At 44.3% G+C, this 24,622-nt stretch overlaps 1 protein-coding gene across 1 annotated transcript in view; it reads right to left on the bottom strand.

The window, feature by feature from the left end:
* The window catches only part of SUCLG1 (succinate-CoA ligase GDP/ADP-forming subunit alpha), a 61,621-nt gene extending 37,303 nt beyond the window's left edge, over positions 1 to 24,318 (bottom strand). Inside the window, exons 1-3 of the mRNA XM_075572031.1 lie at positions 24,165 to 24,318; positions 7,538 to 7,641; positions 3,635 to 3,751 (exon numbers count right to left, since the gene is read on the bottom strand). Of these exons, the coding sequence (XP_075428146.1) occupies positions 3,635 to 3,751; positions 7,538 to 7,641; positions 24,165 to 24,198 (255 nt within the window). The 5' untranslated portion in view covers positions 24,199 to 24,318. The remainder of the gene's footprint in view (positions 1 to 3,634; positions 3,752 to 7,537; positions 7,642 to 24,164) is intronic.
* Positions 24,319 to 24,622: the final 304 nt, after the last annotated feature.

Below are 24,622 nucleotides of genomic sequence, written 5' to 3'. Positions count from 1 at the left end.
CGGGACTAGGGGCGGAGTTGGGGGCGGGACTAGGGGGCGGAGTTGGGGGCGGGACTAGGTGGCGAGTAGATTTTTTGGTTCGGCGAGTAGATTTTTGGGTGATTTGTCAAGCACTGCTCATGTCTATAGCTCTATATCTCTGTAAGTATTCATCTCTAGAATGGTTGAGGTTATGCTGTGGAAATATGGCTGTGACATGTATTTCACTCTATACATACCAGTTTGGGATAGAATCTGATACTTATGATGCACAGTTTTACATTCACGAAAGTGACCGCTATATTTACACACTTTATTGTTCCACTTCGGACACTGTGGTTGTTTTCGCTGTGATGCCATCATAAGTAACACTTTTTTTTCCTAAGAGGGAAGGGTTTATATACTAGCGTTTGTGTTCACTTTATCTTGTCAAAGGTCTCGAGATGTATGTATGCACACGTTCCTGTATCTGAACCCATAATGTACAGACTTTCCTCTAAATGGGTCTGCAGAGATAGATTTTCTGAAACTTGGAGTGAATTTCAACTTTTTGGAAAGAAACTGGTCCTCACAGGAATATATCAGGTCCTGCGAATTAAATAGGGTGGGCAAGCTTAACACCAAGGAGGATGGGTCACAAACCTCCCAATAGTAGGGAGGTGTATGCCCCTCCTCAGTGTTAAGCTCGCCCGACCCCACCTGAATTGGCAGGTCCTTCTATATACCTGTGAGGATTAGTCTATTGAGACATCGTCTTCCAATAGAGAGGTAAAGAGAACGTGTGCAGGTAGTGTAGGACCTGCAGTAAAGGGTTAACCTTGATGTGGTTGCAGGTTTCTAATGCTTTGGTGAAAGGATTGACTAATGACCCTTTATTTATGAGAAGAATAACAGATAGTATTTAACTTAATAATTTATCATGTTAGATGTTGCATTGGGGCTTTTCTGCCTTTTCTTGTATACATTAGGTCACTACCCAGTAATCTATCGATCATGGGTAGTGGCCTAATGTATACAAATAAACAAAAAAGCTCAATGCAACATCTAACATGATAAATTATTAAGTAAATCGATCGAATAGATTTTCAAAAACAGACAATGTTTATGCAAAGCTACAAAGCCATAAGTTACACTGAACACTGTTGTACGAGGAGGAGGAGCGGGGACTGGGAAGCTTGGCAGGATAGAGGGGAACAAACACACAAAAAAATACGTCGCTGCACCAGACCAACAAACATAGAAACACAAATTACCTGGTGCAAGGGGGAAACCAACAGGAACCACACTAATAATCAAGAGATTATACACAGCCCCCTGTAGTTGCACTCAAGGTAAATGACACAATGAATGTGATGTCAATGAAGGTACAGTATATGGCAGTGAATAGCCAAATCCTAGTGTAGGATGCACAGTCAAAAAGGTCACACTACTTGGTAAATAAATTAACAAAAAACTTTAATAATCTATGCTATAAAAACCGACGAAACACAATAAAAAATGCATACAAGTGCATTAATAAAATCCCCAGATGTGTAGGATAATGGTACTTATTGGACACAGTGTGTTCCAAAAAGTCAAAACGACTCCTTCTACGCTAAAAATTAAATATCTGTATACCAGGATCCCTCTAACCCTGTGGAAGGAATGAGGAGAAAATGAAGCCTTCATTAAGGCCGTGGGGTGCCAGTGTGTTGAGACAGTGGATCCAACGGCATTCATGTTGGCGTAGCTTGATGTCCCAGTTGCCTGGTCTCCTTAAATAGGGTTTTTTTCTCCTTTTTTTTTTTCTCCTTCCCTTTTATCCTCTGCCCCCCCTCCCCTCCCCTCCCTACCCGCTCATTCACGCTACTCATTCCTCCCCCTTGAGAAAGCGCGTGATGACGCGCAAAACGAACGTCGGGGAAACGCCGTGACGTCATTACGCTGACGCATGCGCGAACCGTGTCTTTGGAGTAACGGCAGCTCCCAACTAAATACGGAGTCCACAGGCTGCAGGGGACTCTCATTTATCAGGTCGTATTGTGCTTTACAGGGACCCGCTTTGATTCACACACTGCAGAGACACTTTATTTCTCCCTAGTAGTGTGTCTTAATTGTATGCTATACGATCCATGCGGGTAGCTCTATGTATCCTCTATGCACCGTGACTGCATCCCATCTGGTTATATTTCCATCACATTAGCACATGCAGCAGTGCATACTGTGCTGAGGTATATTTTTCATTATTGGATGTATTTAAATACCGTGGGTCCCCTACTTTTGCGCCTGCTGCTTGTTTTTTACCCTGCGGCAGGATTTGGTTAAGCTAGGGATACGCTTTTTGAGTTGTGGGTTTTGTTGGGATCCCCCAACATCTGTGACCTTATTGATTTGGTCTAGGGAGGATATTAACCCAACACCACCATCACACATTGTGTGTACCTATAGAGGCCCTATTAGGCGTATCCCTATATTGCATTACCTATTTTGATGATAATACTAATATGCTCTAGTCTGCAGCCTGCTATATAGCGTTTTGATTACACTACAGCTATTTGGAACACAGTGTGTCCAATAAGTACTGTTATCCTACACATCTGGGGATTTTATTAATGCACTTGTATGCATTTTTTATTGTGTTTCGTCGGTTTTTATAGCATAGATTATTAAAGTTTTGTTAATTTATTTACCAAGTAGTGTGACCTTTTTGACTGTGCATCCTACACTAGGATTTGGCTATTCACTGCCATATACCTTCATTGACATCACATTCATTGTGTCATTTACCTTGAGTGCAACTACAGGGGGCTGTCTATAATCTCTTGATTATTAGTGTGGTTCCAGGATAGAGGGGAACATGGATGATGCAAAGTACAGGCGAATCCTTGAGGAAAACCTGTTTGAGTTCAGCCAAGACTCTGAAACTGGGGACAAAATTCACATTTTCAGTAGGACATTGACCCGAAGCGTAAAGTCAAAGCCACACTGGAATGGTTGAACAAGATAATTAATGTTCTTGAGTGACCCAGTCAAAGTCCTGATCATATCAAATATTTATGCCGAAACTTGAAGATTCCAGTCCAACAAACTTATCCGAACTGGGTACATTTTCCAGTGGAGAATGGGCAAACATGTCACAATCCTTTTGTTCAACACTAGCAGAGATCTATGCAAAAAGACTCATAGCAACAATTGCTGCAAAAGGTGCTTCTACCAAGTACTGACAATGTATTTTTCAAAAGCACATACAGTATATTATTTGTAATTCAACAACTTGCGACATTATTGGGAGAGGGAGAGATGTGTACACGTACAGTGGTAGTGTAGTGGGGTTGGTTTTGAATTTTTTTTTTTTTTTTTTTTAAAGACTGCTTTAATTGCAATCTGTTCTAGTAAAATCCTTAGCAAAGAAAGAGAATGGTCAATAGTGGATCTTTTCATTTTACAGGTTACCCAAGCATCAAAATATTTAAACTCATGTATACAAATTGTCCTCAGGAGCTTGGAAATGAGCACATTAAGTTCTTATTTTATTACAGGCAAGGTAAAAAATACTTAATTTGTGCATCCGTTGCACATGCAACCTTTTAATTTTTTGGTCAGCCCAAACAAGAAATGTCATACATCTGCTTTTTCTGCTGTATAGACTGTATTTATACTTTGGCTCAGCAATTACCTCTGCCACAGAGTTGAAGACAGGTAGGCCAAGATGGGTACTCCCACCTTTGCCAGGTGAAACTCCCCCCACTAACTTGGTGCCATATTCCAAAGACTGTTCGCTATGAAATGTACCCTGAAAAAGGAAACACACAGGTAAGTATTTGAAATGAAACAGCTTTGCACAATAAAAAAAAACAAGTATAACTTGCCTCTTGCAAATGGGATTTTGAACACGTACACATGGAGCCCACTTTATTGGGATTTGTTGTGATATTCTGCATTATCACGGCCATTGAAGCTAATGAAATATCTGTGAAATTCTGCATTACGAGTGGGTGCAATAACCTTGGCCACATTGGCATTTTATGCAGCGTTACTCAACCATTCCCTAAAATGATAACGTTAACCGTAGCTCTGACCCCTCTGGAGCGAAGGGACATATATCCATACAAGTGGCACACACATCACTGCCACCACGCATTGCATAACATGGTAAAGCTGAAGAGGGTTGGTGGCATTCATGGGGCTTTTCTGCTTCACTTCAATTTCGCTGGCTTCCCAGGAGTGAACTTTCAATCAACATTTATTCCAAAAGGTTCATCATACTCCGCTAACAAAACATTGTGCACAACTTCATATATTTCATCGTCTTAAAAATATAAACATCCCCCCAGAACATAAGTTGTTATATTTATGGATTAATTATATGAATAGGAAAGGGGTAGGGTTATTCTCAGCGTTCATTACTTCTCCATGCCACAACAAGCGATTGGGAATGAAGCCAGGCCCAGAGCTGACCGCATCGGGGTTCAAGTTACCATTTATTTGTACAGGAATAAGAGCGACATGGAGAGACTAACATTTTCCTTTTTTGGAGACACCAAAAAGCAGAATATACAGTATGCTAATCAATGGTTCTCCTTGGCCAAGAGACACTCCCTTGGTCAGAGGATCCCGCTGTGGGAGGAAAGCACAGCTCATGTTACACAAAACCGCAGTAATCAACAAAAAGGGAGAGATTCCAGCGCTATATCTTTGCAGAGTAACATTCAAACATATCTGAAAGGAAAAAAAAATACAGTAGGTGTCTGAATAAAGGAAACCAAAGTTTGTTTTATCCCCTGAAATATGTTAATACCATCGTACTGGCTCATTCTGATCCTCAGATTAACTGCGTCTTGCAGGACCTGAAGCTTAAATTAACCCTGCTGCAGTGGAAGGGTGTTTACATTTTATTTATTTATTTTAAAAGGTAGTAAATGTGATTGATTTCTATTAGGGATTCACAGAGTTTTGAAAAAGTGCAACTAGAAGGGTTACTGCAGAAGATCATATTTACTGAAACGATAAGAGAGACCGGTGGTGTTGATATATGGCCTATTTTCATAGGAAACTTGCTGTATTCATGCACCGTTCTTCCACTGCACATGAATCAACTCAACAACTTTGCTTATAGGGACTTTTCAGTTAGTTCAGGGGAGGCCAACTCCAGTCCTCAAGGGCCACCAACAAGTCAGGTTTTAAGCTTCAGCACAGGTGGTGCAGTCTTCAACTGAGCCACTGATTGAGCCACCTATGGTAGAGCAGAGATATCCCCAATACCTGTCTTATTTACTAAATGACACGTTAAAAACAAATGTCTCCTTGCCCAACTGGTAATGGACAAAAATGTGATTACGTTTTGAAATGTTTTTACCACAGTTAGGTAGTGATTACTGTATGCTGCATATACAGCAAGCTTCTTACATCACGTGGTCAAAACATTTTCTTAAATTAGATGTAGTAGTTATGCTCGAGGACAATCCCCCTAACAGTTTTGATAACCATCACAAATATAGCACAGCAAAAATAAGAAAAAAAAAAACATTACATCACAAGGCTCACGAGTTTCGGCAGACATGTCCCCCCTGGGAGGATATTTAAACATGGTAACATCCCCAGCAATTCGCTCAAGAACCAGAGGATCCACGGAGATCAAACGTGTGTGTTTCAGCCGAGGACCCCCAAGCATGTAGGGGCTGCTGCTTTCACAGCTAAAATGAAACGATTGTCGAGCAAAGTTTCTCCTGAATCTGGTTGGGGCAGGGGTATCATTTTTAAAAACACTGCTTATACTTCCAATAGCTATCAGGGTGGCTATTTTTGTCTTCAGGAACTACATTTTGAGCGGTTTGTTTTTTCAGGGTCTGTGGCTTTCTTCCCAGTGTCCTTCACCCTGTTGGAACTACAGTATAACAAACATCAGAAAAACAGGACTTCAGTCACTGTCTCCATTGGCCGGCTTTCACAGTCACCTTTTACATTTGCCCTACCAACCCAACCAGAATGGGACAAGACTAAAATGAACAGACCTCATACAAAGCTACTCAAGTGTTCTGTGGACAAACGTTAGTCTTGATTAGAAACCGATTTGGGTGAATACCAAGCAAAAGCACCCTGCCTGGCACACTATTGGGCAAACTCTGTAGCGATCCAGTGGGCTCTACATGGGCAATCTCTGCTTGGTTTATAGATTGCCAACTGGTCAATGCCAGAAGCCGGCTAGCAGAAAGAGATTATTTCCCCACAAAATTAAACGAGCAGTTACTGCTAATGATTAGAAACACAGATAGGAACTTCTATATACTTATATACATTTTATATTGCATGTATGTGGCCTTAAAGCCACATTTTGATGTGCCCACCAACACATCAGTAATACAATGGAAAAATACATGGTGACCTCTGTTTAAATTTGAAATGCCTATCAGTACTTCTAATCCATATCTGCACCTGAGGGGACCTGGCGGAATCCATCTTGCTGTGAGCACTGGTAGCAGTTATATTCCCATGTTGATTAAGGAGTGCAATATCCATACACACATCTTACCCAAGCATTTGCATACAGAATACCGTGCAGAGAAATGTTCATACTTGCAGTTAAGCTACACATGTAACTAGTCTATATATATATATATATATATATATATATATATATATATATATTTTTATTTTTTTTTAATCTGGAAATGTTCATTTTGGAATCAAATAAATTAGGAAATAATTTTACATTTCAAACGGTTTATACAGAAATGAAGGTTTTACAGAAATGAAGAACAAATATATGAAAAACAAATCCAAAAACAGATAACGGATGCACTCAAACTGTTAATTACTGTACACTACAAATAAAATACACGTGGACGATTAATGGCTGCTACTTTTTCATAACCATATACAATAATTCACATTCCCACGAACTAGCATATGAAAGAACAGAATTATTACAACTAAAAAAAAAAAATTAATAGTATGTCAAGTAATATTCGGTTAATAGAAAGAGGTTTTTTTTTGATTGAAATGTCTCGTGTTAAAATAGTTGATCTATAAATAACGTGTTCAAGTTGAGAGTAATTAAGTCTGTACAAGATAAAACAATTACATGAAGTTTTCTGGGAGCCCGAGCAGCTCTGCAGAAAAGAAACATTGTGAAAGAAATGCAGATTTAAACCTTTTACCAGCAACACAAGCCATTTCCCATATTTAAATAGAAATAAGGACAATTGTATCTGTTCCCCAGCTCTTAATTATAACAATGTGACTAGATTGGGCTAATGAAATAAAAAAATTTCAATGCAGGAGGCCTTACGGGACACTGGATTTGTATTTTACACAAATTCAGAGATGGGATTTATTGTATTAAGGCTGAAAACCCACTACTGAATATTTTTGCAACGTACAGCAGTGGCAGCACCTCTTGCCTCCGGTACCATGTAGGCTGTGTGACCGCGACCAGCCTCGGAGGATTAGTGTTTGGGGGGGGGGGGGTGGGGGGCGGGGGCTTGGACCCCCCCATAGTGATGTCACGGCAGCGTTATCGGTAGTGACATATGCTACATCTGTATAACAATGTTTTAAGAAATCATTTTAAGAGACGTACCTGCTTTCCGGTGAAACCCTGGCATATGACTTTGGTGTTTTTATCAATATACAGGTGTTTCCGTGATGCTGCGTAGGAGCAATGTCTTACTCCATTCTGTTGCACTGAAAAACAAACAATATATTTGATTCCTCATACGGTAAATAGGACATAGTACAAAACTTGAAATGCAATATTTTAGATCAGCAATTACCAACAGAGAGTTTTGCAAACACATGGGTTTGTGAGGCGTCTGCAAGGGGTCCAGACAAAAAAAACAAAATGGCGGATCCCCTACAGAATAGCGAGTTCCTGAGCCCGTCTCAGGATTGCGCATGCGCACTTAGTAAGGCCCCAAACGGCACCTTTAGTGGGGGGTGTATAGCTGTGAATTACAGCAGGGGCTTCCAAAGTGGCTTCCCACAATGCTTCGCATCCACAGCAGCAAGGCATTGTGGGGCGTAACTTTGGAAGCTCCCGCAGTGAGTGACAGCTATAGTCCCCCCCCTCCCATTCTGTCTGCACACACTAAGGGCAGTTTGGGGTATTAAGCGAGTGTTCACCACCGGAAGATCAGGACACTATACTGCCTAGGATCGTGTCACAGTTTTGTTAGCGATAGTCTGATGAATAGGCAATAAGATTTATTAATTAGGAGTTCATGGATAAGAGTACTTCAGTATTAGATTATATCAATTGTTAGTGCAAATAAAAAAGGTATTATAAGACAAGCTTTCGAGAGGTCTCCCCCCTTCCTCAGGTCTTCAATACTGATTTACAGAGATTCCAGGAGTTTAACACAGATGCAAAAGAAAAACTAGAAAACAAAATATCAGGCAGGTGATGCACAGAAGGAACAAACAGGTCAATAAATGGATGAGACAGACAGTGAGACAGGACCATCCATCCATCAGCAGTGTGCAGGGGGGGAAAGCAGGGGAGAGAGACGGGGTGAATTGTAAAATTCACAGAGGCAGGGAGAAACATTACAACAACAAAAAAAAATGATGAGAGTGAGTTAAAAACCCCATATCTGTATTAATTCCTCTTGTTTCAAAGTGTATTATCATTCAGTTCATGGAACAAACATTTCTAGTAACCGAGGTGCACAATGTAAGAAGTTTGCAGGTTTAGATGATTACCATATATTGGCCACAAGATGGCGCTGAAGCAGCACTACCATGTTCCTGTATCAAATCACTTTAGTTTCTTTTACCTTCCAATTTAAGGAGCAATCCAAATTTATTTAATTAAATCAGTTCTGTAGTATTAGATAATACTTGCTACCTTTTTTTTTATTCTACAATTCAACGCCATTTTTTGAGTTTTTTTTTTTTTTTTCCACAAAAAGGTTTTTATTGTCGGACAACAGTACATTTCATACAGTGTCTACCAACCCAAAGTCGTTTTTTAATGTACTAACATCCAACTTTTCTCGTTCCCACTTTCCTCCGGTTTTACAAAGACAAACTGGGTAGACCAACTCACATACAAGGCACGTCACACAGACATACAGAAGGGAAGGTGGGGGAGGGGGGGGGGGAGCTCAGTGTCTTCTGCCTGTTCACCGTCTCACCTCTTTCTGTCCTACTTAGGAGCCGCTCTCAGTTGCGGGAGATCCATGGGTGTCATCCCTACCTGTACCCCTATTATTGCCGTCTGTACTGGCACATCGTAGGAGAATGCATTTAGGTGTATTATGGCATGATGGTGGTGGCACTCACCCCTGGAATGTCGGAGTGGTCTAGCCACTTGGTCCAGATTTTCAGGAAATTTGTGCCGGTGTCGTTGACCAGACTTGTCAACTGCTCCATCCGGCAAATGTACCAAATTCTGTTTCGAATTTTCGGAATGGTGGGTAAGTCTGGGAGCTTCCACAAGGCTGCGAGTTCGCACCGCATGGCTGTTGCAAAATGTGCAATCAATTTTTGAGCCGGTCTGCCTATTCCCCGAGTGCGCCTGCCCAGCAGGAACAGCCAAGGGTCCAGGGGGACCGACTGTCCGAGAATACTCGTTAGCCAATCTTGGATTTCCTCCCATAAAGGAGCCACTTTGGGGCAACCCCACAGCATGTGAAGCAAGTCTGCCTGTTCCCCACATTGTTTTGGGCACAATGGGGGGTAACCTTTAACAAACTTTGCTAATCGTGTAGGGGTGAGGTACCACCTCATTAGGACTTTATATGCATTCTCCTTCAAGGTGGTGCATATGGAGCTTTTCGCTGCTGCCAGTACTATAGTGGACCAGTCCTTGTCTTCTAATGTCTCCCCTAAGTCCGTTTCCCATCTGGTTCTGTATGCTAACTTAGTGTCTACGTCTCGTCCAGGACAGACCACCTCTCCGTATATCCGAGAAGTGAGTCCCGTGGTGTCCGTGCCTCTGGAACACAGCTGCTCAAAATTTTTGCGTTTGGGGCGTTTGGGGATTTTAGCGTAAAATGCTCGCACCTGGAGATATCTAAAAAATTCGGAGTGGGGCATCTCTGTTTCTGCTCGGATTTGTTCGAATGATTTAATATTTTGATGTCTCTCCAGGTGTAGTAATCTGGTGATACCTTTTGCTTTCCAGACTGCAAGGTTCTTGCGTGACAGACCCGGAGCGAAATCAGGGTTCCCCATAATCGGGGTCATTAGTGTGTGCTGGGTTGTCAGTGCACACTTGTGTTTGGTGTTCTCCCAGGACGCCAACGAGCTATTCATCGCGGCCAGCGGCTCACTCACTGTCAGATATATCTTTTTGGGTAGCCAAATTAGGTCTTGTATCTCTACAGGGTCACAACATGCTTTTTCCAGCTCCACCCATCTGCGTAGGCTTGGGTGCATGTGCCACTGAATAATTTGGGTTAATTGCGCCGCTTTGAAATATGATATCAAGCAAGGTACCCCCAATCCTCCTCTAACTGTTGGCCTCGTGAGGATGCTACTTTTTATTCGTGGTTTTTTATTACCCCAGACAAATTTCACCATAGAGGACTGCAAGCGGAGGATGTCATCCCTGATCACTTGTATCGGGAGGGTCTGAAACAGATACAAGATTCGGGGTAGGAGATTCATCTTAAGGCATTGGATCCTGCCGATCCACGAGATTGTGTGGCCTGACCAGATCCGAAGATCCTCCCTTAAAGTCCTAATTAGTCTGGGGTAATTGGCTTTGTATAGGGCTGAATATTCTTTGGCGATATAGATACCTAAATATTTAATGGAGGATGCTTGCCATTTGAATTTAAAATTCAGTTCTATTAATTTTTCGGTGGCCTTTGGCAGGTTGATATTTAATGCTTCTGATTTTGTCTGATTGATTTTGAACCCCGATATCTTATTAAATTCGTCTAGTAAGCTGAAGACATTTGGCAGGGAGGTAAGGGGTTTGGACAACATTAGGATAATGTCATCTGCATACATGGCCACTTTATGTGACTGATCTTTTATCTGTATACCTGTTATATCTGGAGAGTTGCGGATGTGTGCCGCTAGGGGTTCTATACATAATGCAAAAATAAGTGGGGACAGGGGGCATCCCTGCCTGGTGCCGCTCTTTATTGGAAAGTCTGCCGAGGGGAAGCCCTGGTGTCTGACCTTCGCCCTCGGATCCCTATAGAGAGCCAGAATAGCGCCCATCATTCTCCCCCCTATGCCAAACACTCGCAGCGTCTCTGTAAGGTAGGGCCAATCAATGCGGTCGAAGGCCTTTTCAGCGTCTAAACTTAATGCCATAGACGGGATGTGTTTTTTCTGTGCCAAATCAATTAAATCTATTATCCGTCTGGTATTGTCCATAGCTTGCCTGCCGCATATAAATCCTACTTGATCGGGGTGGACCAGCTTCGGCATGACCGAATTCAGACGGTTGGCTAATAGTTTGGAGAAGATTTTTGTGTCTGAATTGATAAGAGATATTGGCCGATAACTTTTACAGTCTGCTGGGTCCTTTCCTGGTTTAGGGATCACTGTTATAGACGCCTGGAGCATTTGGCTAGGAATAGGGGCACCATCCAAAAACGAATTGAATAGTCGGGCCAGGTGAGGTACTAAGGTTTTTCTGAATTTTTTATAATACAAATTAGAGAAGCCATCCGGGCCCGGGGCTTTGGCTGGCTTTAGTGCTTTTATTACCTCTGAAATCTCCTCACCTGAGAAGTCTGCCTGCAATGCCTCCCTTTCCAATCTGCCCAGTCTGGGTAGTTTTGCCTCAGATAGAAACGTCCTCAGCTGTCTATGAGTGTTCTCACAATGGGAGACCTTCTCCCCGTCATACAGGGTCTCATAGTACTGTTTGAATTCCTCTACAATTAGTTTAGGATCAGAAGTAAGGTCACCGTTCTTGGTACGAATGGACTGAATATGGAAGTTACGGTTACAATTTTTGAGTTTATTGGCAAGTGGGGTATCTGGCTTGTTCGCTTTCTCATAGAATTGTCGCCTAGACCATGTCAGCTCCTTTTCGGCTCGGGAGGACATCAACAGATGCAATTTAGTTTTAGTGTCACGCCAGGCCTGTAAGGTCTGCGCTTGTTTGGTAATTTTGTGTAGGGCGGAGAGGGCTGATAGTTCGGATTGGAGGATCAAAATTTTCTTTTCTCTTGCTTTCTTCCGCCTACTGGCTATTCCCATGAGTTCTCCGGAGAGTTGCCTTATGGGCCTCCCATAGGGTGGATTGGGATGTCACGCTATCGACATTCTCCTCAAAATAGACCCTGATTCTATCCCTTATTCCTGTTTCAATTTCAGGGACTTTTAGCAAGCATTCATTAAGCTTCCATGTCGCTCCTGGCCTATCTAGTCTGAAGTCTGTGCACCGCAGCTCAATTGGCGCATGATCTGACCATGAAATATCATGGATGCCCGTATGGGAGATCTGCGAAACCATTCTGTTAGACACAAAGAGGTAGTCTATCCTGCTGTATCTGTCATGGGGGTGCGAGTAGAACGTGTACTCTTTTGCTCCTGGGTGTTGTTCCCGCCATATATCTACCAGCCTATTTGTCTTAAGGCCTTGTTTCCAGATTGCTCTACTTTGTGTGCGCTTCGGTGCTTTGGGTGTGCACCTGTCGGCCTCGGGATCTAATGTCAGGTTGAAATCTCCCCCTAAAACTATACCGCCTTGTGCCACTCTATGGAGGGTGGTGAAGAATTTCGTGAAGAAAGTATCAGCTCCCTCGTTGGGGGCGTATACATTAGCGATTGTAAGGGGCTGTCCTCCTATCTCGCCTACTATTATCAGGAAGCGACCGTTCTTATCCTTTTTGGTTAGCGTGACATTGAATGCCAGGCGATTATGTAATAGGGTTGCTACCCCTCTTTTTTTTACGTTTGCTGTTGCGGAGAGCCACGTTCTGTATCTGCTATCTAGGAACTTGGGGGAACTGGTCTTTGAGAAGTGGGTCTCTTGGAGTAGTATTATATCGGGGTCTTGCCTCCGGTAGTCTGTGAATGCCAGTTTTCTTTTCAGGGGGCTATTAAAACCTTTTGTGTTGTGGGATAATATTGTAAAATCCTTACCCATTGTTGTTTTCAGTATGAAATGCTGCGTTACCTCTTTCTATTTGGGTCACGATTTTCTTCAGGGTGTGATTCTGTGAACTGCTTTGTACACTGCTCATCTGTACAGGGGAGAAACATTGGGGTACACACATTGGGAACATGGGGGAGACAACAAAAAAACTTTGGTAACTTTCGGCGATCTCAGGGAACCAAGTCCTCCTGGACGCCTGAACTGCCCCATGCGGGATTCCGGTTCGGGAGGGCCCATCTCTGGCCATGCCAGGTTGAGCTTGACCCGTTTTCACCGGCGTCTTGCATGGATCCCTTGGGGTCTAACCCCCAAGTATCCATGAGGAGACTCATGGCGACGGCAAGAGGGCAACCACCCCCCTCCCCCACCGCTTTTAATCATTGTTTATGGCAAATCATTATAGCCATTGTAATCGTCCAGCATCTCCAGGGCCGCGGGCAGAATTGTTTTGTATGTACCCTATCTATGTGGGGAACTTGTCTCATTTCTCTGCTCTTGTCTGCCTTGCCATCCCTTTGTGTCCTATTACCCTTGTGAGCCTTGGGGTATTCTACTCCTCATTTCTTTGTTCTTGCTATTGTAGGGAGTCTGCCCTCTAGGCCCCTATCTCTAGTGCGTGTGACTAGTTGGACCTTTTCCCCCTTTTAACTGCTGTCGCAGCTGGTGCCTGCTGTGTGATAATACCAGGACCTATCTGGTCTTTCTTGGGTACTCTCCCTTTCCCTACCTCTTTGTACGCTCACTAACTTTGTGTCCGGGTTATGTGTGGGTCGTATGCCCCTGCGGTCTGCCCGGGCTAGGTGTTTTTTGCCGGTCCTGATGCGGTTCCGGCGCTTCCGCGTGACGTGGGTGTTCGTTTCCCCATCGGGCGCCTCTACCAAGATGGCCGCGCGGCCATATCCGGTGACGTCCTTCCGGTCTGTGCTCTTTCGCAGCCGGACGTCGGCGGAGGTGGTCGTCTTCCCGCGCTGGGCTCTTCTTCTTCCGGCCGTGCAGTTTACTTCCCGCCACGAGTCGCGATGCCTCCATCTTTCCTGGGTGCGTACCACACGCCGCTTCCGGGTTGCGGGGCAGCCAATGTCCCCGGGATTGCAGGTAAGTCTCTTATTTTTGCAGGTTTGGGCTGCAACCGTGGGATAGATTGTACAAGTCCCTCATTAGATCGGTGGTGTTGAGGCACTTTTGTAATCGTATTCTGCTGCTCAGCACTGCCAAACTCTAGCGGTCCTGTAAGTCCAAACTATACGCCATAACTTGTAGGCAACAAAAACTGACAACTGTACTCTTTATTTGGGGGGAACACGCCTTGTTCAGTCCTTCTCCGACTCGGTGGCGGCTCGGGTCTGGCGGGATGTGCCGGCCTGTTGCCACTCATTGTCCGGTTCTACTTCTTTCCGGGGGCTCCTGGCTTCTCCGGTCGTCACCCCGTCTGCGCAGGAATTCATCCCCCTCCTCCAGATTTTTCATTGAGGTGGCCCTTCCGTTCCTGATGACTAGTAGTCCAAACGGAAAGGTCCACCGATAGCGAATAGCTCTGTCTCTGAGGAGGCGGGTGATGGGTTGTAGCTTCAGGCGTCTGGCCAGGGTCAGGGGGGACAGATCTTGAAAGAGCTGTATGGAGATACCCTCGAATTTGCAGGCTTCTTCCCCCCGGGCTTTTGTGAAGATGGCCTGCCTGGTGCGGTAGTAGTGCAACCGGGCAATCACGTCTCTCGGTTGTGTATTTGCCAGCGGCTTGCTCCTTAGGGCCCTATGGCACCTGTCTAACATTAGTTCTGCCGCTGGGGTGTCAGGGAGCAGATTCGCCATCCATCTTGTGAGGAAATCTTCAATCTCCGTTATGTCTTCAGGTATGCCGCGGATACGGATGTTGCTCCGGCGGTCCCGGTTCTCGGCATCTTCTTGGCGCTCGGCCAATTCTGTTATTTGATTTTGTAGGTGGGAGGAACGTTTTTCAGATTTTTTAATTGTTGAGGAGACCGCCGACATTTTGTCCTCCAAGGCCCCGGTTCTTTCTCCCAGGCCCTGTACCTCTTTCCGGAGTTCCTGGATTTCGGCCCTAAATAACGACTGCATATCGTTATAGAGTCTGTCGAAATCACAGCGACGCACGGGCCGCTGTTCTGGCCTCTCTTCCTGATCCTCCTCGCGTTCCGACCCCGATCCTGGTGCTGAGCCGGGCGCCATTTCTGCCCTCCCGTCTCTAGATGTGGATCTGTTTAGATATCTTCGGAGATCCCCCGTATTCTTCTTTTTTGTGGATGGCGGGGCCATCTCTGTATGTTCCGACGTCGGAGGCTTTTATTTGTGGATGTGATCTGTGGGTTTGATTTGCCTTTTTTTTTGAATATTGCTTTGGCGGGGGTAGGAGCTACTGGATTAGGCAGCTATTCCCCTCACCATCGCGCATGCGCCTCCCATTTTTTGAGTTTTAAAGCTGCAGTTCAAGCAATATCCTACATGTGTTTTTTTTTTAAATAAATCAGTTCTGTACTGAGAAAATACTTATAGCATTTAAAACACTTAAAAAAAAAATTAAGACATTTTTTAATGGTTCTAATGTAGGAAGCATTTCCAAAGTGACAGCCCCCTTCCCCTTCTGATAGGCTCTGACTCTAGCAGTGAACCAATTGTATCGAGTGCCTGCTCAGTCAATCATATTCCAGGACTACATTTCCCATAATGCTGAATTAAATAACCCTGAGCAAAGCGATTGATTACAGGAGAACGGATCGATCTACAGCTTACTGTAGCTAATCACTTGTCAGTGTGCAGATTGTATTGAGGCACATTGAATGGGGAAAAAAAAAAAATTTCTATAATTTTTTTTTTTTTTTTTTAAACGGCAGCTTGAAGAGTTGGTGCCGTCACCGCTCTCCAAGCATGAGCGCGGTCAGCGGCACAGGGGACTCGGCCTAAGGCCTCGCCCAGGGTTCCGGCGGGCGTGCTGAAGCGCGCTGAGGTTCAGGGAAAGCGGGTGCTTTCCCTGGCCTTAGACAGCGCGCTGTCAGGGGGCGGGCCAGTGACGTCACGGAGCTGGTTCGCCCTCATTGGGCAAACCGCTCACGTGACCGGCCCTGCGCTCCAGCAAGCGAAAATTTTAAATTCTGGAAAGACCTACGCTTCCGCGAGCCCCTACTAAAGCCGCTCTAATTGCGGCTGTAGGTGCTCAGTGCTGAGCGGAAGCGCGCCTCCGCCAGCAAGCAATAACCATGGACGAGGCCTAAGAGTGGTACTTCCCTTCGGGTGGAAAAAAGGAGTCCTGTAGCTACAATATAAACTGTGAATACTTCGTTTGTAGGAAAGATCCAAAGATCATCTTATTCGCTGCTCTGCAACACATCACCCCACCATCCAAGTGGAGTGTGTCTTCCCTTGCATGCTGGATGGTGGGGTGATATGTTGCAGAGCAGCGAATAAGATGATTTTTCCTACAAACTAAGTATTCACAGGTTACATTGTAGCTACGGGACTCCTTTATTCCTACTGAAGGGAAGTACCACTCTTATGTGGCAACCGGTAAAGAAGGGCCAAGTGCCTGAGACGTAGCCGCCCCCCTTAATTTTTGGTTTGTGTTTTCCATTTTTGTGTTGCTGCCGATTTGGCAGTGTGTAGCACTTTTTTTGGCACTTTGTGATATTTGTAGTATGTAGATCAGTGTGTTTGTCTTCCATGTCCCCCCTCCCCAATCCTCCTGGGTATACCCCTCTCTAGGGGAGTATTTGTCTGGATAGCTGCATGTTGATAGTGCCCTGTGTAGTATGCTCTGTTTATGAGATGTTTTTGCGCTTTTAGCAATTTAATGCTTTGCGCGTTTGACCACTATTAATTTCACAGCTATTTATGAGTGCTGCAGGTATTCTATGATATTTATGTTTTTATCTATGTACTCAGAGATGCTCTCTAAAAAAAAAAATATTATTTTTACCTTCCATTTGTCACTTGTAATGAGAAATAAAGTTATTGGCTGTCCGACTTCTGTTTTGTTGTGAACTGTGCACAAATTTCCTTTATACATGGACTACTTTTTATTTTTTTGCTTACTGTTTCCTAAATAATGTTACACAATGGTTCACAATCAATCACACGTGGATATATCTTACACTGTAAGGTCTTTGAAATGTAATTACAGATGAAAAACAAACGTCAAGGAGCACTCCAAGCGACAGTGTTATATCGTTTCCTTGTAGGTTTGAAGCAGGGGGTCTCAGGAGCTTAACCACATTGATTTCAGAGGACCCCCTGCTTCCCAACATACTTACATCCAAGAGCCGCTGCCAGTAGGAGACATGACTGGGGTCACAATATGGCGGCATTACAAAAAAGTCCAGCGTCCCGCAGGCCAATAGGAAGCCACAATGTCATCCCGTGTGTGTTCCTATTGGCCCATGCGATGCAGAAGCTTTAAAAACTACAGAGCTACCGGCAGCACCTACAGAGGTAAGAATCTCAGGAAGCAGGGGGTCCTCTGAGCTGAAATCAACACGGTTTAGTTCCGGAGATCCCTACTTCAATCCAGTTTTAAAAAATAATAATACTGTTGCCTAGAGTGCTTCTTTAACATAGAATTTACATTTCTCCCGAGTTGTTAATTCTCATCGTATTTCCTATTTAATGTCTGTGCAGAAGAACGGCCTAAGAACGCCTGCAAAAGCAATTCACTAGAACAAAAAAGTATTTAGAGGCAAACATAGTAGGTCAACAAGCTATTACTTGGTGTTCATTAACTTTTTAAATATTAATAATTTATCAAAGCAGTTAAGCTCCATATGGAAAGACATTTTGTTACAGGCCGACTGCCCAAAAAAACAGATCCCACATGAGCTGTAGTACCTCTTATGCTTTTCATGTAACTATTGGACATGCATTAGAAACCTCACAGGTTTGTACCCTTGTTTAAGACTATTTCTATGCTATTAGCACATCTTGCAAAGGACATACAGTAATTCATTTATCCAGGACAAATACAACCAATGCAACACCACATAAGAGCCTATTGTTAGTTGCTGATCTGCATATAGGAGAGTAAAGGGCTCGTTTCTAGTATAGTTGCTATAGTATGGCTTTAATATTTTATGGCTTTATGCAAAACCTTGATTTAAAAATAAAGTATATATAAAAATTAAAAAAAAAGTATTTCTAGCAACTGTTCTGACAAAAGTTAAAGATCATTAAAAAAAAAACTAATTAACCAAATTATATTAATCTGTTACTATTGAAAATATCAAATTGTACTGAAAACATCAAATGTCTGCCCTTAATATGGAAGGGGGAAAAAAACCTCTTGCAGCAGTTTGTGTGAATACAAAAAACGTTCTATTTTGAATGTTCAAGGACTCTAATCTCAGTGGGTGACCCACGACCTGTCACCCAACTTTCATTTATTGGATAATTACAGCTCAGTGCAGAACTTGAGAAGCCTGTTTTTCGGTGCACATGAAAAAGGATTTCAGAGGACAGCAAGGATTCCTGCAAGCTGGATATTCTGCTCCGAAGTGACAAAAACTAGTGCAAAGTTCACGTGAATGGCTTCCTACATGCCAACACCAACTCATGAGGCAAGAGTTTTACTATATCTACATTTGTGGTGTTGCTCTTTGCACAGTACTTCAGTTCCGTTCAGGAATCTCAGCTAAGACTTTGCAAGCCAGAGGCATAACATTAACCCCTCAGGTACGGCCAGCAGGACACTAGGTTGCTTTTGCCTTCAGGATTGAATGACGAATTCAGGTCATTCTTTTTATATTGATATTTTGACAAAAATAAAACGTTTGACCTCCAAATAGATCAGTGCAATTAGATCATAAATACATCAGTGTAGTAAACTACTTCCAATCAAATAAATGCACTTTAATCCAGGTAGCACATAAAAACACGGTTGGATGGATATGAGGAGGGAGCTCCGTTTTGTACTTGCAGGTAGTCCCAAAACTAGCTTCTCACTCTGTCCACAAAATAAAATGATGTTTATTATGTATTCTTCATTTTAAATTTGTCATAATGGTGTTCTAATGCAGGGTAGTTCGGATTGATGAAGAGGACGGCCGTATTCCAGGCTTTGGGCTGTAATGGCGACTGCCTCTGAACTTACATTTAAAGGAGAGAAAACTTGGAAGCATTATTTCATCAAGAAATGTTTGTTTTAAAAGTTTTTCTTTAAATCTTCCTCTCAAAAGGAGCTGCAGCTGAAAAGCCAAAGAGGCCAGTTACTTAACCTTATAGTTACACTGTGTTTCTCTCCTTTTCAGGAAATCAGGGATTTGGTCATCCAATCTTCAGTTCCAAGGGCCAACAATGAGCTGCAATGTCATTGGGGAGAGGCTGGTGCAACCATCTTTGAATATCCAGGAGGATTAGCAGAAACAAACAAAAAAAAAAAATCGGAAATGAATAGGACCTGATCAATTGAATCTACTGGATCTGAAAAATTGGGAGATCCTACTTTAATCAATCCTGGCCATAGTGTCTTACTGCTTAGGAAATGTGGCTCATACAGTAGTTTACAAGGTCAAAGTAGAGCATGCTGAACAAATAAATGCTGAAATGAAATATAACTGGCAATGAGCGACAAAAGTATTTTATGGCGACATTTCTTGATGGTAACCCAACCTGTAAAATATCCAACACTGTAATTGGAGCCGTTCTTACAAAAGCAAAACGCATAAACTCTTTCTGTAAGCAACACTATTCTGGGAGCAGAGACATTAAAACAGCAATCTCCCCCAACACCCAGAAGCCTATATGAGTTTAGCTCATACAATCTTAGTATCTTGCCACCTGACCATGTACAGGCATACCCCGCATTAACGTACGCAATGGGACCGGAGCATGTATGTAAAGCGAAAATGTACTTAAAGTGAAGCACTCCCTTTTTCCACTTATCGATGCATGTACAGGCATACCCCACATTAACGTACGCAATGGGACCGGAGCATGTATGTAAAGTGAAAATGTACTTAAAGTGAAGCACTACCTTTTTCCCACTTATCGATGCATGTACTGTACTGCAATCGTTATATACATGCATAACTGATGTAAATAATGTATTTGTAACAGGCTCTATAGTCTCCCCGCTTGCGCACAGCTTCGGTACAGGTAGGGAGCCGGTATTGCTGTTCAGGATGTGCCGACTGGCGCATGCGTGACCTGCCGTTTGCCTATTGAGCGAGATGTACTTACTCGCGAGTGTACTTAAAGTGAGTGTACTTAAACCGGGGTATGCCTGTACTGTACTGCAATTGTCACATACGTGCATAACTGCTGTAAATAACGCATGTCTAACAGGCTCTATAATCTCCCCGCTTGCGCACAGCTTCGGTACAGGTAGGGAGCCGGTATTGCTGTTCAGGACGTGCTGACAGGCGCATGCGTGAGCTGGCATTTGCCTATTGAGCGATATGTACTTACTCGCGAGTGTACTTAAAGTGAGTGTCCTTAAACCGGGGTATGCCTGTACTGCTCTTTAAAACAGGGACACAAATATAATCTACTCAGGAGCTAGTGTTAGGCTTGTTTTATAGTTCTTGCTGCTGTGAGTGCGGGCGCGCACCCGGCGTTGCGCGTGCATGTGGCGTGTGGGTTTAGTTGGTAGGCTGCAAGCGGTGACGTGTGTGGTTAGGGGGCGTGACTGACGTCACAGCGTTAGGCCGCGCTGTGATTGGTTTGCGGCATGGCAGCAGCGCGTAAATACAATTTTATTGTAATTTCCTTGGTCTGCCGCGCCACCGCTCACGGCCGTGCACGCTTGTCCCTAGTATAGAAACGTCTGGCTAACACAGCCAATTATGATTGACGCGCACACACGGTAGCGCACACGCCTAAGGCAGCAGGGCGATGGTGAGGGGGGGCAAAAAGGTGGCTGCGTGTTTGTCAGTGACAGGCCGGCCGACACGCTAGCCGACAAGAGCAGGGGTAGGCAGAGTCCTGGATCGCTTGCGCACCTTAGCCACATATGCTCTCTGCTCAAGCCCCCACACGTGCGCTAAGCAGCGTGGCAGTGACGCATGATCTATCAATCACCGCCGTGGCTTGTCAGTGTGCCAGCAAAGCAGCATCGAACATGGAAGCTGGAGAGAGCTGTTGCCGTTCACAGCTGTGTCTGAGAAGCCGGTGACCGCACGCGCCAGGGGCTAAATGAGATTTTTCCAGCCCTGATTTACGAGCCCTTTTTTATCAAACACATGATTCTCTTACGGTCACTATCGCAGGTTGCCATGGTATCCTGTAGACTGGACTCTAGGGCGAGTTCCATTTTTACCTCCCGGACATTTAATATTTCAAAAGCTTATATTGTCTGATTTAACCATAGGGTTGTAAAAATAAATACAGCATTTGAAATGAAAGATCTTAAAGTATGAGCTCCTGCTTTAAAGGTGCAATCCAACAGTGGACCAGAAAACATACTTATAACAGTCTAACTGGCTTCCTTAAACAAATGTAACAATGCTAAAAGCAAGGGTTTGGCGGTTTTCATTTTGGGGGGAAATTTTGAAGAGGAAACTGAATGGGTAAGGCTGGTTCTGTAGTGCCGGGGCGTGCTACGCCATGCGCGCGCGGCAGTTATAGATGGCTGAGGTCAGCCAGCCCTTCTATACAAGGGCCTTGCGCACGGCAGGGAGCGGGGAGCCTACAGACAGCGGCGAAGACGGTGGGAAGGATGATTTTGCGCCGCTACCGGCGCTCAAATGTATGTGTACAGGCATACCCCGCATTAACATACGCAATGGGACCGGAGCATGTATGTAAAGCGAAAATGTACTTAAAGTGAAGCACTACCTTTTCCCACTTATCGATGCATGTACAGAACTGCAATCGTCATATACGTGCATAACTGATGTAAATAAGGCATTTGTAACAGGCTCTATAGTCTCCCCGCTTGCGCACAGCTTCGGTACAGGTAGGGAGCCGGTATTGCTGTTCAGGACGTGATGACAGGCACATGCGTGAGCTGCCATATGCCTATTGGGCGATATGTACTTACTCGCGAGTGTACTTAAAGTGAGTGTACTTAAAGCGGGGTATGCCTGTATGTATGTGTGCACAAATAAAAAAAAAATATTTATTAAACTTTTTTTTTTCCCCCTTTAAAAAAAATCTTATTTAGGACTTTCTTCACTCGCACAACCCATGCACACACATACTCACACACACTACCTGTACCTCCCGGCTCTATAACAGGGAAAAGCATGCAGCACGTGCACGCGCATGGCCGCATGCAGTATAGAATGTGCTTAAGTGTTTGTCAATTAAGTGTTTTCATTCCCCTTATCCCTCCCTATCCTTATCAGAGAACCAATAAAGATAAGGGGAGGTGGAAATGGGGGACTCTAGCTGTACAAACACTTGCTAATAACACAAAAGAGAGCAGCCAGAGGAAATCAAACTTTAAAAAAAGGTAGATTAAAAAATATTTAGACGTGTCAGATGGTGATTTAAATTTAAAAAAATAAATGGGAATCAAATACCCAGATGAAACTCCTTAAACACGTCCGTGAAATTAGTTCACTCTGGTCCTAGGAGTGATTTTCCCTTTAACAAGACATTATCCGATGATAACCAAAGCCCTGGGGCCTCAAAATCCTTTCAAACACAAATTAGCAGGGTGAATATGAGACACCAACATATTCACCTGCTACTCATTGGTCAGGAAGTTTCATAGAGGTCAAATAAATAGGTTTCGGAATTATTTTGACAGGATCACATGGTAACTCACTGAGGTGCCCCGACCGTGTCATTTTAACCCAGTGTCTCCCAACCTTTTTTACCCCACTGCCATTTTATTGCGTACTCAAGACTAATCGCTAACAAAACTGTGACCAATCCCAGGCAGTTTTGTGTCCTGAGCTCTTCTGGGAAAACACACGCTTAATGCCCTAACTGCCCCTCAGTGTGTGCAGACAGCATGGAGGTACAGCCGTCAATTACTGTGGGAGTGTCCCAAGTTATTCCCCACAATGCCTTGCTGCTGTGGATGCAAATCTTTGAGGAGAGCCACTTTGGAAGCTCCTGCTGCAATTTGCAGCTTTACATACACACACAGTAAAGGTGCACTTTGGGTCCTTAGTGCGCAGTCCCCACACGGGCTCAGGAACTCGCTTATACTGCCTGGGATCCGCCATTACAGATTTTCTTTGGAAACGCCTCGCCAACCCCTATGGGTTCCCAAACCCCCTCCAGGAAATCACTGTTTTAACCTAGTGTTAAAAGCAGATGTGCCACGGTATCCAGATTCACCCACCTTTAGAAGGCGGTGTCCCTATTACTAGGCTACCGCTATGACGTTTGGTTAGCATAGATCGCAAAAAGAATATGTATAAAGTGTTTATTGAGGTTAAGTAAAGCAACGTACAGGGGAGGCCTGGAAGTAACTGACTGAAGCGGGTGAAGCAGTCGGAGCCCTTTTGACCTTGAGAAAGTCACTTAATGTCCTCACGCTTCAGATACCAAAAACCAACATCTTATACAGTGTTGTGCCCGAGCAACACTCAAAGCCACATCAAATAAGAAAACTCTGACTTTACTCCTACGCCTGTGTGTGCGCGCGCATACAACAACACTTAGATTGCAAGCTCTTTGGGGCTGGGTTCCCTTACGCCGCTCTTTTCCTGTTGCGCTTCTCCATATAGTTTGTCCTTTATTGACCTTGTATTGCAGTTTTGGTCAGTGCTGCGTACCTGGCTGGCGCTACACAAATACAGGATACAGGATTCCTGGCCAGGCGGATCCCCTTAGAGAAAACCCACAGGGGAAAAGGAGATCCCAGCCCGGCTAATGGGGGCACTTCATAGGCAGCAAGATGAGGTGGAGACATAAAAGGTGACACAGGGTTATATGCTCTGACCATAAAGGTAACACCACAAAGGGGTCTCCCCAAGCCCACTCTGCCCTGTCTTGTACTATAAACCAGGCCCAGCACCGGCGAGGTTATAACCCCCACACACTTTTTCACAAGAGCCTCAAGGAGAACCCCCCCACGCGCTTACACCTTCCCCCCCCCCCCCCCAGACGACCATCTATGCCTCGCGCCCCTCCTCCTCCAAGTCTCGCGCCCCCGTGCTGAACGGGCCACTAAGTGCCTCTCGTCATGGAGCTCGCGGGGAGGGCTGGAGGGTCACCCAGGTGTCACGCGGATACTCACGGAGGAAGCGCGCGAGCAGCCGTCCCTGCAACATGTTTGCTCATTCACCAATGACAGCCGGGCCGCGGGGCAGCTGCTGGGTGGAGGGGAGGGGTCCTCGAGACGCCAATCAAGGACCCCGAGGTAGAAGGGGAAAAAAAAAAAAAAAAAAAGTCGTCTTGGCAAGTGCCTGACTACAAAAAGAAATTCGACACGGGACAGCCCCTGCCGGATACCGGGGGGATGGTTTGCAGAATGAACACAAGAAAACTAGCAACAAGACATATCACAGACGGGTGTATTTATCATTATAAAGGTGTTTTTGTGTCAATATACAGCATATATAACGTCACCAGCGGTGACACTCCAAAACCATAGAGATAAAGCGCAGTGAGAGAGCGGCTGCGCAGGGGTTTCTGGGAAGTGTAGTTTTTCTAAGCGAGGAATGGCATACACTGCCTGACAGCTGCTGGGTTTTA

The sequence above is a fragment of the Ascaphus truei genome, chromosome 1 (assembly GCF_040206685.1).
Source record: "Ascaphus truei isolate aAscTru1 chromosome 1, aAscTru1.hap1, whole genome shotgun sequence".
NCBI classification, from domain to species: Eukaryota; Metazoa; Chordata; class Amphibia; order Anura; family Ascaphidae; genus Ascaphus; species Ascaphus truei.
Note: the sequence above shows the minus strand (reverse complement) of the source record. Positions and strands in the feature narration are given on the sequence as shown.